Source organism: Lycorma delicatula, chromosome 1 (assembly GCF_047948215.1).
Source record: "Lycorma delicatula isolate Av1 chromosome 1, ASM4794821v1, whole genome shotgun sequence".
NCBI lineage: Eukaryota > Metazoa > Arthropoda > Insecta > Hemiptera > Fulgoridae > Lycorma > Lycorma delicatula.
In genome coordinates, this window is record NC_134455.1 from 192,883,870 (window position 1) to 192,897,935 (window position 14,066).

Below are 14,066 nucleotides of genomic sequence, written 5' to 3' on the forward strand. Positions count from 1 at the left end.
TCTTGTTTATTTTCATGCGATAGTTCTTGCGTAGGACTTCATCTATGCCGTTCATTGTTTCTTCTAAATCCTTTTTATTCTCGGCTAGAATTACTATATCATCAGCAAATCGTAGCATCTTTATCTTTTCACCTTGTACTGTTACTCCGAATCTAAATTGTTCTTTAACATCATTAACTGCTAGTTCCATGTAAAGATTAAAAAGTAACGGAGATAGAGAACATCCTTGTTGGACTCCCTTTCTTATTATGGCTTCTTTCTTGTGTTCTTCAATTGCTACTGTTGCTTTGTATATTTACTATTTATTAAAACAGATCATTTGATGTTGTATATTAATTCAATTATAGATGTATAGTAAAGGTAATGCAGCTGGAATATAAAAAATCACAAGAAGCTACATTTTGGTATAAAGATGTGTGGCCAACATGGGAAATTGAAGTAAACAAAGGGGATGTTGGCATGATGGAGTTATAGTGTGATTTCCATAGGTCTGGTTTTCTGTAGTAAACAAAACCAAAATACACTAATGGAGAATTTTAGAGAATAATATTGGTTAATTGCTAAACTTTCTTATTTAATTCACTTAATTTTGACCATCCTGCATATCTCCAAATCATTGTTAAAATGAACATGAAGATTTAGTTAAATGTGTATAGTCATATTCCCAATAGTAGATTTATATTTATATTTACTAATCAAATATAGATGCAGTGGATGCTATTTAAATTTGGTAAATGATGCAGGTCTTGTAATTTGCTTAGCAGGCCTACTAGAATCATTGTAATTGTAGTTTATGGGTGACCATATTTTTATCAAACGCTTCAATTTTCTGCAGCTGTAACAGTTCGTTTCAGTGCTATAATAGACATTAAATTTAATTCCTCCAATCATATAAGAAATTAGTTAAACAAATTTTTTTAATATATTGTATGTAAGCAAGTATTCATAATAATAAAACAGATAAAAAATTTAGCATTAATTTATAGCTAATATTAATTCATATGATGGTATGTTTTTCAAGATATCTTGAAAATGGTGGTTGGAAGATATCTTTCTTTCTTTTTCCTGTTTAGCCTCCAGAACTACCGTTTAGATAATACTTCAGAGGATGAATGAGGATGATATGTATGAGTGTAAATGAAGTGTAGTCTTGTACATTCTCAGTTCGACCAATCCCTGAGATCTGTGGTTAATTGAAACCCAACCACCAAAGAACACCGGTATCCACGATCTAGCATTCAAATCCATGTTATCTTGCTGTTAAAAATTTTCAAGTTTGATGCAATACTTAAATGAATCGGTGAGAATAAAAAATAACTAGGATAGATATAGAGCAGAATGATATTTTGCTGGTAACAGTGTTATTGCCCTTCGAAAAATTAAAAGGGATTTTTGTAAATTTAATCATTAATTCTCAAAGTGAGGTCCACTGTAAGAAAGTGATGAAAGTTTGAATATATACTGCGCTGTTGCCACCATTGATGAAGGTACAACTGAATTAGTTTTTGAGAGTTTGATTCAGATAATGAAAGTGATGTATGAGTGTGTTGGGGGACTCTGCTGCAGTTTTTGGCAATAATTAGACTTGTTTATTAAGTAAATATTTTATTCTGTTGTATACCATAATAAATATATATATAATATCAGGGATGGTTAAGTGTACTACACAGAAAAAAAGGTATATGCTTCAAGTTGGCTGGATGGAAAGTTAATATTTATCTGCTTATTAAGTTACTGAATGCTGTTAATTAATATTAAAAGAATGTTTATATCCAGATCACCTTAAGACAGTAAGGAAATTAATTGTATTTGCCAAGCAATATTATTTGGGTTCAAATTACCATCTTGAATCAATATTTTCAGATGGTCCTGGAATGAATAAGTTGGTTATGTTTTCAGAAGGTTTGTAATATTCTGCGCAAAGTTGCTATGCGTGCAGACAGGATAAAAATATTCTGTCATGTTTTATCACTGTTTTGCGAGAGATGTAAATAATGAAATTGGATTTGTTGGCAAGCATATAGTATTCTTGCATCTATCTTTTCATCTATCCCATCTTCCTTGTTATGATATATGAGAGGCTGCCAAAAAAAAGAAAGAAAAAACTAAAATTATTTATTTAATTTTTTTTATTTAAGAAACATCTTGAAAACATCAGTCCCCTCAAAAAACTGTCCATTAGGTGATATGTACTTGTCCCAATGATTTTTTCACTGTTTGAAAAAAATTTTATATTCTTCTGAACTTGTGCTGTTAAGTTCAATTTGCAATTAAGTTTACATGTTAAGTTTACAATTTTTTCTTAACCCCTTCTACATCCTGAAAACTCTTTACCTTTAGGTTTTTCTTCCTTCTTTGGAATAAGAAGAAGTCGCAGGGAGCTAGATTGGACAAGTAAGGGGGGGTTGTCGTACTTTTTTTCATCAAAAACTGGTTGATTTTCAATGCTGTGTGGGTAGGTGTGTTGTCATAATAAAACAGCCAGTACCCTGATTGCCACAATCCAAGTCAATTTTTTCTCACTGCCTCATGCAATCACCTCAGAACTTGCAGATAGTTATGTTGGTTCATTGTGGTGATCTGAGGAAAAATTCAACATGAATGACTCCTTTGATGTCAAAAAAACAAATCATCATGGACTTCGCATTTAATTTCACTTGCCATGCTTTTTTTGGCCTGGGCAATGAAGCTGCCTTCTATTGGTTGGACTGCTATTTTATTTCAGGCTTGTAGTCATAACACCAAGATTCATTCACTGTTATAACTTTTGTTAAAAAATTCATTTGAGTTTGCGCCGGTTCTTTCAATTACTAGCACACTCCTTTTGGTCACTAGAAAGCAGTTGTGGAAGAAACTTTGCTATGACAAAGTCTCATATTTAAATCTTCACTTACAATTCTTTGGCATGAACTCCAGAAAATTCCAATTATTTCCTCCAATTCATTGATTGTTGAATTAAACATGATGATTCTTGATTGCCAAAAGTTTAATCTGTCCAAAGTGTGCAATGCCATCACATTACACACTTTTTGAACATTTTTACCTGTTCTGGGATGTTGAGGGGCATTTGACATTCAAGTGGTATTTGGCCACTTCTGAACCTGGCAAACCACTTGCATTTTCTTGCCTGACTTAGAACTTCCCTCCCTTAAGCTTCCTGAAGCACTGAAACTGTTTCTGCCACTGTTTTCTTTAACATGAAATAGAATTTGATGTTGGCATGTTGCTCTATAAAAGTTTGCCATTGCAAAATCACTAAGAGCATTGTGAGGGGCTTAAGAAATAATCACTCTGTCCACTGTGATGGCTTCTCATGAATCACCAGTTCATGAGAACTGCTCAGTGGCTACCTGGCCAACTGAGTTGAGAGAATGTTTCATACCTAGCTGGAGAGGGTGGGTAGCGCTGCCAACCCACTTGTTTGCAGAAAATAATTCTCATTTTTTGTGGGTATCTCTGTTGTATGTGCAGAAGCATCTTTTGAGATCATAATAAAACAAAATAAATGAATACCAACAAATATTGTTTGCTGATTTCTGTGGACACAGTGGATTTTTTATTTTTTTTATTTCTGGGATTACCGTTAGGTATTGCTTCAAAGGATGAGATGAAATACATGTAGTGTGTGCAGATACCATGCTTGACCGGGATTTGAACCCAGGACCTCCAGATGAAAGGCCGAGATGCTATCATTCGCGCCACGGAGGCCGGCGGACATGGTGGACTTAGCTAAAGCTTTCAACACTTCTAAAATATGTGTACTACTTTATAAGTTGGAAGTGATTGTTGTTTGAAGTAGTGTTTTAACATGATTTACTAATTAGTTTAAAAGTTTATATTTCATCCCATATTACATCCTTTATATGAGTGTTCGTACATTATTGAACATGTAGGGAAAGTATCCCTGTTTGCCAATATGCAGCAATTTTTTTTTTTTCAGTGTCCTTAATCAGCATACAGTTAGATCATTTAGATTAATTGCTCCCTGCCACAATTAAAGCCATTTGTTTGGGTCTCGTTTCTTTGTTTTTTCTTTAAAAAAAAGAAAAAGTGAAACATTGATTGTTACTATTAGCTACCATAACAGATTCATTCCATGAACAGATCTAGCTGGTATCGGCTTGGGCTACAATTTTTGTTGTATTAGTAATGTTATTGATGTAAAAAATAAAAAAAAAAAACACCATACAAAAGCTGTGTACTAAATGAACTGTCACAATTCAATTTTTTAAACTATTATGCATCCGAAACAAGTTTCTTTCTAATTTAAAAAATCCTGTAGCAAAAACTTTTTATGTTATAGTGAAGAACACCAGTATCAATCTTGTCACTGAAGAACATTATGAAAACAATTGATTGTAGTATGATTTGTAATTAAAAAAAAATGTATGAAAATTAAAAAAAAAAATTGAGTTAGTTTTCAAACAAGTTAATAAGCAATTTACAGAAAGAAAATATTTTCATTAACAATAACTGTAACTTACTACTTATTGACATGTTAATACTGTAACATTTTCCTTTTGTCCACTTCAGGTAAAAATAGATAAAATGAGAGGAGTCAGTGTATGGTCTCATTACAGAAATTGTACATTATATTAAACTTTATAAGCTGTGTAATTGTTTAATTAACTTCCAAACAGATAGTAGATGAAGAAAGAGAAAACTGCAACAGTACTATAATCACACTACTCATTACATCACTGTAAATTACATCTTTTTTATCATTATTAATTATAAAGATTTCATAATGTAGGTATTATCATCGCTAAGCAGTTGTTCAAAATTGTTGATCTGAATTAAATTTAAGGATATACAAGTTTTTTATGAAGTAAATAAAACAAATTAATAAAGCACAATCATTTTATGCATAAAAAAATATTAATTTGTATAATTCCCTACTATTTGAAGTTGCTTTTTGTTTCAGAACATCAGGTGGTCGGTTACACCTAGTCCCAGATGTAGGAAAAATTCCACTTGCAGATGCTCTCTTGATAGAAGATCCTTCAGATCATGGTACAAATGATGATGATGGTAAGTTATATCCAGGCTTATTGTGTATTAGTGGTTGAATTAATTCCAGGATTTGTAATCAGACAAACTGGTTATAGCTCACTGAGTAACAAAATATCTTAGTAAATTAATTATTATTCACTTTCTAAATATCTGGATATATGCTTCCAGAAAATCTCCAGATATTTAATGCATTCCTTTCTCAGTAGTTGCAGATGTTATACTGCTTCTAGTCAAACTAGTGGTATATGCAGCTTCACTTCCAGATATGAAGGGCATATAAATACTCACATGGCACTGGAATCAGCATGTAGAATGCCTCACAGACACTGACATTCAAATATATACATTCAAAGAAATTAATTACAACAAAAAATTTTATGATATTATATAAAAGACATAAACTTAATGCACTTGAACCACATGAAATTTACAGATATCCTTAGTTACACAAAAACAACATAATAAATGAACAAACACAACCTGAATTAATTGTACTATATGGCAAAACTTTAAATAAGTTTCTTACTCAGTAAGAACTTCAGGTGACATTGATTTAATTTTAATTTTTGTCTTGTTCTACATTCAGTCCTCAGCCAGCTGACGTGGTACTAAAAAAAGACAAATAAACAGTTCCTAATACTTTTATCAATGGACAGTGACTGTTCCTTCTGCAAGTAAAGGCTTTGCTGACACTATGTAATGAGTACTTGATTGAAGGTTTTTAGTACTGGGTGATCATAAATTATTCAGTACATTTTATGTTAATAAAAAAATAACAAATGTGTACTTACATGCCTGTTTTATTGTTAAACAGGGCATTTCAAACAGTTTTGTTTACAACACTTATTAACTTCAAACAAGTTAACATGAGCACCTTTTGTGGGGCATAAAATTTCTAGACATTATTCAATTCATGCCACACATTAGGAAGAATATCTGAAGTTACTCCTTCAGAGAAAAAGTTACTGTTGAGAAAATTGTTTATGTTAGTGGTCCCTAACATATAAACCCCAGTGTGGTGGTGCGCCATCTTGTTATAAGTAAACATTGGGTTGCTTAAGTTCAATTTGTGGTACTGCATATTCCTGTAACATTTATAGATAACTAGCGCTAGTAACCATTGGCTTGGTGAAGATGAATGATCTGATCATTTCATAAGCAGTCAACGCATACAAACGTTAATTTTTGGGCTATTACATTATGTTTGTCAAATGGCATGAGGATTCTTATATCCCAAATCTGACAATTGTGACTGTTAATATGACTGGAAATATGGAAGGTAGGTTTGTCAGAGAAGAGTGCTCTTTCTAAAAATGCATCATCTTTGTTTACTTTTATCAAGAATGTCAACAGCAAAATTGTAATGGTATGGTTTAGTCATCTTCAATTCCATGCACCAACTGCATTTGTGTGCATGAAGTTTTAGGTTCTTTCACAGTTATTGATTTCAGTATTCCCAGTTTTATACTCGCACAATGAATTGATTTACCCGGGCTTCTCTGAAAAGTTTCTCTTATCCGATCCACAACTTCCTCGCAGATAGAAGGTCTGCCAGCACCTCTATCCTTTATCCTTAAACTGCTGATAACATCATTTAATACAGTCTTTATTAGGAAAACCATGACCATATTTTAAATGAGAATGTCTCTGAATAGTAATAACAGATCAGATTTTGTGAAATCGTAGTATGCACATTGCTTTCTCTTGCAAGGCAGCCATTGCTCAACTTATGATTCCCCTGTCACTACATTATGGTAGCGTGTTTTTTCAAGGTAATCAGTAACTCCAGGTATTGGTGGCACAACCAATCTATGATGCTTGGTACTATGCAGCAACAGCTGCTCTTCGAATCATTCTATTACCTTTTTAGGATAACATTTACTTTATTACCTTACAGCAAATGGGCCTTTGTAAGATTTATTGCGTTAGTATTGGACTGTAGAACATAATTTTTTTAAATTTTAATCACCTTAATGTATAGTTAATATTTTGAATTTTATTACATGTTTGTATTTATACATATTAATTATGTCTAATTGAATTGGTTCACTGAAAAATTTTTAATTAAATCCAACTATTTTCTGCAAAAAAAATGTTATGCATTTTTCAAAATGGTAAATATGACAAGAATTACAAAAGCACTTATATGAAGGTGGGAATTGTACAATAGTAGGCCTACACATAAAATGGTATAACAGCAAATCAAAATGTATTATCTTCATTGATTCTTTGATTTTTGGTTTTCCATTTTTTTTACACATATTTAAAAGTTAATGTAAGATAATGATTAAATACGCTATAGTAATAATGGAATTGTAAATTACATCGGAATGAAATTATTTTTAAGTGTAGAACAAAATAAAACTATTCTAATTAAAGAGGGTGAATGCCATCCATTTCACAAAAAATATTAGAATTTCCAGGGTTACTGTCATCAGTCATTATTACAGTCATCACCATCACTTTCACTATCTTGTAAAGAAACAACAAATGATTCCAAAGTATTGTCAATAATGTATTCATGCTTCTGTTTCCTTAATTTTACGCAATACAACTTCCAGTTTTTTCATTCATGTCGGCCACTTTATTTTCACTTCGTCTTTGAACATCGATAGCAGAAATTACGTTATGACTTGCGATTTATTCATGATGATTCTAAAAAATTTGATTCATTTTTTGAGTTATAATATTTGGCTTGTCTGTGTTTATTTTTATGATAAATAAAATCACTATAGAGTATAAACTATGTTTATATATGTCAGACAATTATTTTTTTTTTTTTTTTTTTTTTTTGTCTTCAGTCATTTGACTGGTTTGATGCAGCTCTCCAAGATTCCCTATCTAGTGCTAGTCGTTTCATTTCAGTATACCCTCTACATCCTACATCCCCAACAATTTGTTTTACATACTCCAAACGTGGCCTGCCTACACAATTTTTCCCTTCTACCTGTCCTTCCAATATTAAAGCGACTATTCCAGGATGCCTTAGTATGTGGCCTATAAGTCTGTCTCTTCTTTTAGCTATATTTTTCCAAATGCTACTTTCTTCACCTATTTGCCGCAATACCTCTTCATTTGTCACTTTATCCACCCATCTGATTTTTAACATTCTCCTATAGCACCACATTTCAAAAGCTTCTAATCTTTTTTTCTCAGATACTCCGATTGTCCAAGTTTCACTTCCATATAAAGCGACACTCCAAACATACACTTTCAAAAATCTTTTCCTGACATTTAAATTCATTTTTGATGTAAACAAATTATATTTCTTACTGAAGGCTCGTTTAGCTTGTGCTATTCGGCATTTTATATCGCTCCTGCTTCGTCCATCTTTAGTAATTTTACTTCCCAAATAACAAAATTCTTCTACCTCCATAATCTTTTCTCCTCCTATTTTCACATTCAGTGGTCCATCTTTGTTATTTCTACTACATTTCATTACTTTTGTTTTGTTCTTGTTTATTTTCATGCGATAGTTTTTGCGTAGGACTTCATCTATACCGTTCATTGTTTCTTCTAAATCCTTTTTACTCTCGGCTAGAATTACTATATCATCAGCAAATCGTAGCATCTTTATCTTTTCACCTTGTACTGTTACTCCGAATCTAAATTGTTCTTTAACATCATTAACTGCTAGTTCCATGTAAAGATTAAAAAGTAACGGCGATAGGGAACATCCTTGTCGGACTCCCTTTCTTATTAGGGCTTCTTTCTTATGTTCTTCAATTGTTATTGTTGCTGTTTGGTTCCTGTACATGTTAGCAATTGTTCTTCTATCTCTGTATTTGAACCCTAATTTTTTTAAAATGCTGAACATTTTATTCCAGTCTACGTTATCAAAAGCTTTTTCTAGGTCTATAAACGCCAAGTATGTTGGTTTGTTTTTCTTTAATCTTCCTTCTACTATTAATCTGAGGCCTAAAATTGCTTCCCTTGTCCCTATACTTTTCCTGAAACCAAATTGGTCTTCTCCTAACACTTCTTCCACTCTCCTCTCAATTCTTCTGTATAAAATTCTAGTTAAGATTTTTGATGCATGACTAGTTAAACTAATTGTTCTGTATTCTTCACATTTATCTGCCCCTGCTTTCTTTGGTATCATAACTATAACACTTTTTTTGAAGTCTGATGGAAATTCCCCATTTTCATAAATATTACACACCAGTTTGTATAATCTATCAATCGCTTCCTCACCTGCACTGCGCAGTAATTCTACAGGTATTCCGTCTATTCCAGGAGCTTTTCTGCCATTTAAATCTTTTAATGCTCTCTTAAATTCAGATCTCAGTATTGTTTCTCCCATTTCATCCTCCTCAACTTCCTCTTCTTCCTCTATAACACCATTTTCTAATTCATTTCCTCCGTATAACTCTTCAATATATTCCACCCATCTATCGACTTTACCTTTCGTATTATATATTGTTGTACCATCTTTGTTTAACACATTATTAGATTTTAATTTATGTACCCCAAAATTTTCCTTAACTTTCCTGTATGCTCCGTCTATTTTACCAATGTTCATTTCTCTTTCCACTTCTGAACACTTTTCTTTAATCCACTCTTCTTTCGCCAGTTTGCACTTCCTGTTGATAGCATTTCTTAATTGCCGATAGTTCCTTTTACTTTCTTCATCACTAGCATTCTTATATTTTCTACGTTCATCCATCAGCTGCAATATATCGTCTGAAACCCAAGGTTTTCTATCAGTTCTCTTTATTCTGCCTAAGTTTGCTTCTGCTGATTTAAGAATTTCCTTTTTAACATTCTCCCATTCTTCTTCTACATTTTCTACCTTATCTTTTTTACTCAGACCTCTTGCGATGTCCTCCTCAAAAATCTTCTTTACCTCCTCTTCCTCAAGCTTCTCTAAATTCCACCGATTCATCTGACATCTTTTCTTCAGGTGTTTAAACCCCAATCTACATTTCATTATCACCAAATTATGGTCGCTATCAATGTCTGCTCCAGGGTAAGTTTTGCAGTCAACGAGTTGATTTCTAAATCTTAGCTTAACCATGATATAATCTATCTGATACCTTGCAGTATCGCCTGGCTTTTTCCAAGTGTATATTCTTCTATTATGATTTTTAAATTGGGTGTTGGCAATTACTAAATTGTACTTCGTGCAAAACTCTATAAGTCGGTCCCCTCTTTCATTCCTTTTGCCCAGCCTGTATTCACCCACTATATTTCCTTCCTTGCCTTCTCCAATGCTTGCATTCCAATCTCCAACTATTATTAAATTTTCATCTCCTTTTACGTGTTTAATTGCTTCATCAATCTCTTCGTATACACACTCTACCTCATCATCATCATGGGCGCTTGTAGGCATATAGACGTTAACAATCGTTGTCGGTTTAGGTTTTGATTTTATCCTTATTACAATGATTCTATCGCTATGCGTTTTGAAATACTCCATTCTCCTCCCTATCTTCTTGTTCATCACGAAACCTACTCCTGCCTGCCCATTATTTGACGCTGAGTTAATTACTCTAAAATCACCTGACCAAAAGTCGCCTTCCTCTTCCCACCGAACCTCACTAATTCCTACTATATCCACATTTGTCCTACCCATTTCCTTTTTTAAATTTTCTAGCCTACCAACCTTTTTTAAGCTTCTAACATTCCACGCTCCGACTCGTAGAATGTTATTTTTTAATTTTCTGGTGACCCCTTCCTTAGTAGTCCCCACCCGGAGATCCGAACGGGGGACTATTTTACCTCCGGAATATTTTACCAAGGAAAGCGCCTCCATTATTGGTATGTGAAAATGCAGAGAGCCACATTTTCTTGGAAAAAAAGCAGCTGTAGTTTTCCATTGCTTTCAGCTGCGCAGTACTCAGAGGACTGAGTGATGTTGATACGGCCGTTTAAGTTGTCCTGACTCACGCCCGTAACAACTACTCAAAGAGCTGCTGCCCTCTTTCAGGAATCATTCCTTAGTCTGGCTCTCAACAGATACCTCTCCGATATGGTTGCACCTTCGGTCCAGCTACTCTGTATCCCTGAGCACTCAAGCCCCCTCACCAACGGCAAGGTCTCATGATTCATAGAGGAGGCAGACAATTATAATGTTAATTAATTTATCATTTAGCATTTGTCTGCTGACATTATGTATTTACATAAAAGGAATTTGCTTCTGTGCATGAAAATTAAACTGAATGTTTTCAGTTTGACAGGCATCACATTAGCTGTTGTAGTCCAAGCATCAAGATTCATTGTGGTACTTATACCTACACTAATCTTTGAAAAAAATTAACCGTGTGCTACATTGCTTTGTTTATTTTTTATTAACCCCTAAAATGGGCTTCCAGTATTTTTTAATTTTTAACAGTAAATTTTGTTTTAAAAAACTTTTCATATCACCAAAAAAAAAAAAATTGGTTTTTGTTTACATTAAATAAGTATTTTTCTGACAAATGTAATAATATACTGTTTCTAAATTAAATTCTGATTTTTTCTAACTTTTCTTTGTTTTATTTAACTTTCATACATTTTGAGTTACATTACACCATTTTGTTCAGAATTAAATTCTCTACAAGTTTTGTTTAAAATTTTTATTTGTTTATTACCCATTTAATAAAGTTATTGTATGTCAAATGTAAAAAACACTGTTTTTTTACCCCAATTTATGGGTTTTCACCCCATATTTCAGAAAAAACTACTTAAGATAAAGTTCTGGAAACTATTTTATTTAGGTCGTAAACCATAAGAAATCACTAATTTTACCCTTTAATTAATGTCCTGAAAGTTTCATTTCAACCTCATTTCACCGGGGTAGCTGAAATCTGAGCAAAATCTTTCACTAACTGTAACTCACAAATGAAGCATTTTAGGACATGTATTTGTAAGAATTTTATATGACTATTATTTTCTTGAGTCAAATAGGTTATAAAAGTCCTAGGAGAACTTTGTGATACACTGTCCATATAATGAAATAAATTAAATTTTAAAACTGAAAATTAAATTAACTAATAATGCAGTCAATACTTTAATTAGAATTACCCTATAATTTTAGTTATGTAAAAGCATTTGTATTATTATTTTTTATGTTTGTTTTTGTCATAAATAAATTTTAAAGTAGAATGTGTAGTATAATTTTTAGTTATCTCATGAATTTAGTTTATTTTTATTTTTAATTTGATACTATGCTGTTCCATTGATGAATTACTACAATTTTAATTGATTTGACGATTGTCAAATTCATTATTCTAGTTGCTAAATTCTGAGTTTCTCGTATTGCCACTTTCACTCTCATTGTCATATTTCAAAGAAATTGTAAAAGATTCTGTTTATTATCAATTATTTACTACTGTTTAATTATTAATATTTTACTTTCTTCACTTTTTCTCAATTATGCTTCCAATGCAATGTATTATTTTCAGCAAATCTATTTCTGCATATCTTTTTAACATTGTCAATGTCAAAAGTGACATTACAGCTGCCAATGTAAATTTTTACTTCAGACCATATCATTTCAGTAGGATTCAAATCTGGATGTGGGAGTAATTATAACACTTGACGCCTGTTTTTCTTAGCAAGTTCATTAAATAAATATAGGTTGTATTTTCTTTATTAAATCGTATAGTTGAGATTTTGATAAAGAGAATGAGAATGGAGTTATGTTTGTGTATACCAGCCTTGCATTTCTTGTTATCTTGAATTGGATGTAGATATTTTTCTTTTAATGTTTTGTGATATTGTACGTTATTTTGTTAATTTTTTTCAACTAGTTTTAAGTAATTTTCTGAAATTATACAGAAGTGTGAGTGTGATAGTCACACTTTCTGCAGTTACTTTCATAGTTAAGCAAGCATTCCGAACAAATCCCATTTCTCTTTCTGGATGTATTATAATTAATCTACTGCCTTTAGAAACTGAAGTTTTTAGTCTGTCCTCTGAAACATTTCTTCCCTGATTTAGTATAGGTATGACTTGAAAGAAATGGGCATTCTATTAAGATATACAGTCTGCCTGTTACTGGTAACTCTTAATGTATGTTTTGAAACTTATGGGCCTTCTTGTTATACTCATATCGCAGACATTTATCCCTGTAATTGGTTTTTCACAATTCATGTACTTTCTGCTTGTACTGAAAGAAAAGGAAGTCACTGATGAGTTAATTTAATTTCTTTTTACAGAATTTTTTATGTTCCTTAATCTGTGACCTTGTGGTTGGAATACTTTACATGCAGCTGCTGTTCTTCCTTCATACTTAATTAAGATAATGTGCTGATTGTCTTTTCCCCATTTTCCAAATTGTATTTGCTTCTTTATTCGTGAAATTTTAAATATTATTATCTCCCAAGCTTGCCAATTTAATTTTTTACGTTTCACTGTGGATCTATATACATTCATTTTGTATGAAGGTAAATTAAAAGGAATATAGAAAAATAAACCCTTATTAAACTTAATAAACTTATCCTATACATGATACACTATTACTAATTCAAAAAGACAAAAGCTGCACTAGGCAAATTGCATTCTACGTACACATAAACAATGATTGAAAACTGTTATTTTGCTGCTGTCAACCTATATTTAGTTTAAGATAATAATTATTTATTTTGTATGTGATGCTTGTTATTCATGTGTGCTTATTGTTTGTCAGGTCATATAAAGAGAGGGTGATATAAATAAATATAGTTATTAACTAATTGTTTTACTTGACAGGAAACATTCGTAAATTATGCCATTACTTGTCTATGTGTTGGTTTATAATTTTTGAAATAATAAAGTTTTCTAAATTTGCTGTGTTTGTTATTTTTAAATACTGGTAATAATTTTCATAATAACAATTAACTTTAAAAATATATTATTTTCCAAAAAATTGCAATTACTGATGCAAGTTTAGTACAGTTGTAACGGTAATACTACCATTAGTATTATAATTAAAATTACACTTATCATTGGTTTGCGGCAACAATGCATATGATAGAAGAATGAGAGGAATTCTTGGTATAATTAGTACTTCTTTACTATTATTTTTCTTTAGTACTTTATATACTAAGGGCACTAGAAAAGTTTCAAAATACAATTATTTTTTATCATTT

General features: G+C 31.9%; 1 protein-coding gene across 1 annotated transcript in view; it reads left to right on the forward strand.

Annotated features, from left to right (window-relative positions):
• LOC142317735 (ras-specific guanine nucleotide-releasing factor 1-like) overlaps positions 1-14,066 on the forward strand; it is a 526,102-nt gene that overhangs the window by 373,104 nt on the left and 138,932 nt on the right. Inside the window, exon 14 of the mRNA XM_075354282.1 lies at positions 4,925-5,031. Within this exon, the coding sequence (XP_075210397.1) occupies positions 4,925-5,031 (107 nt within the window). The remainder of the gene's footprint in view (positions 1-4,924; positions 5,032-14,066) is intronic.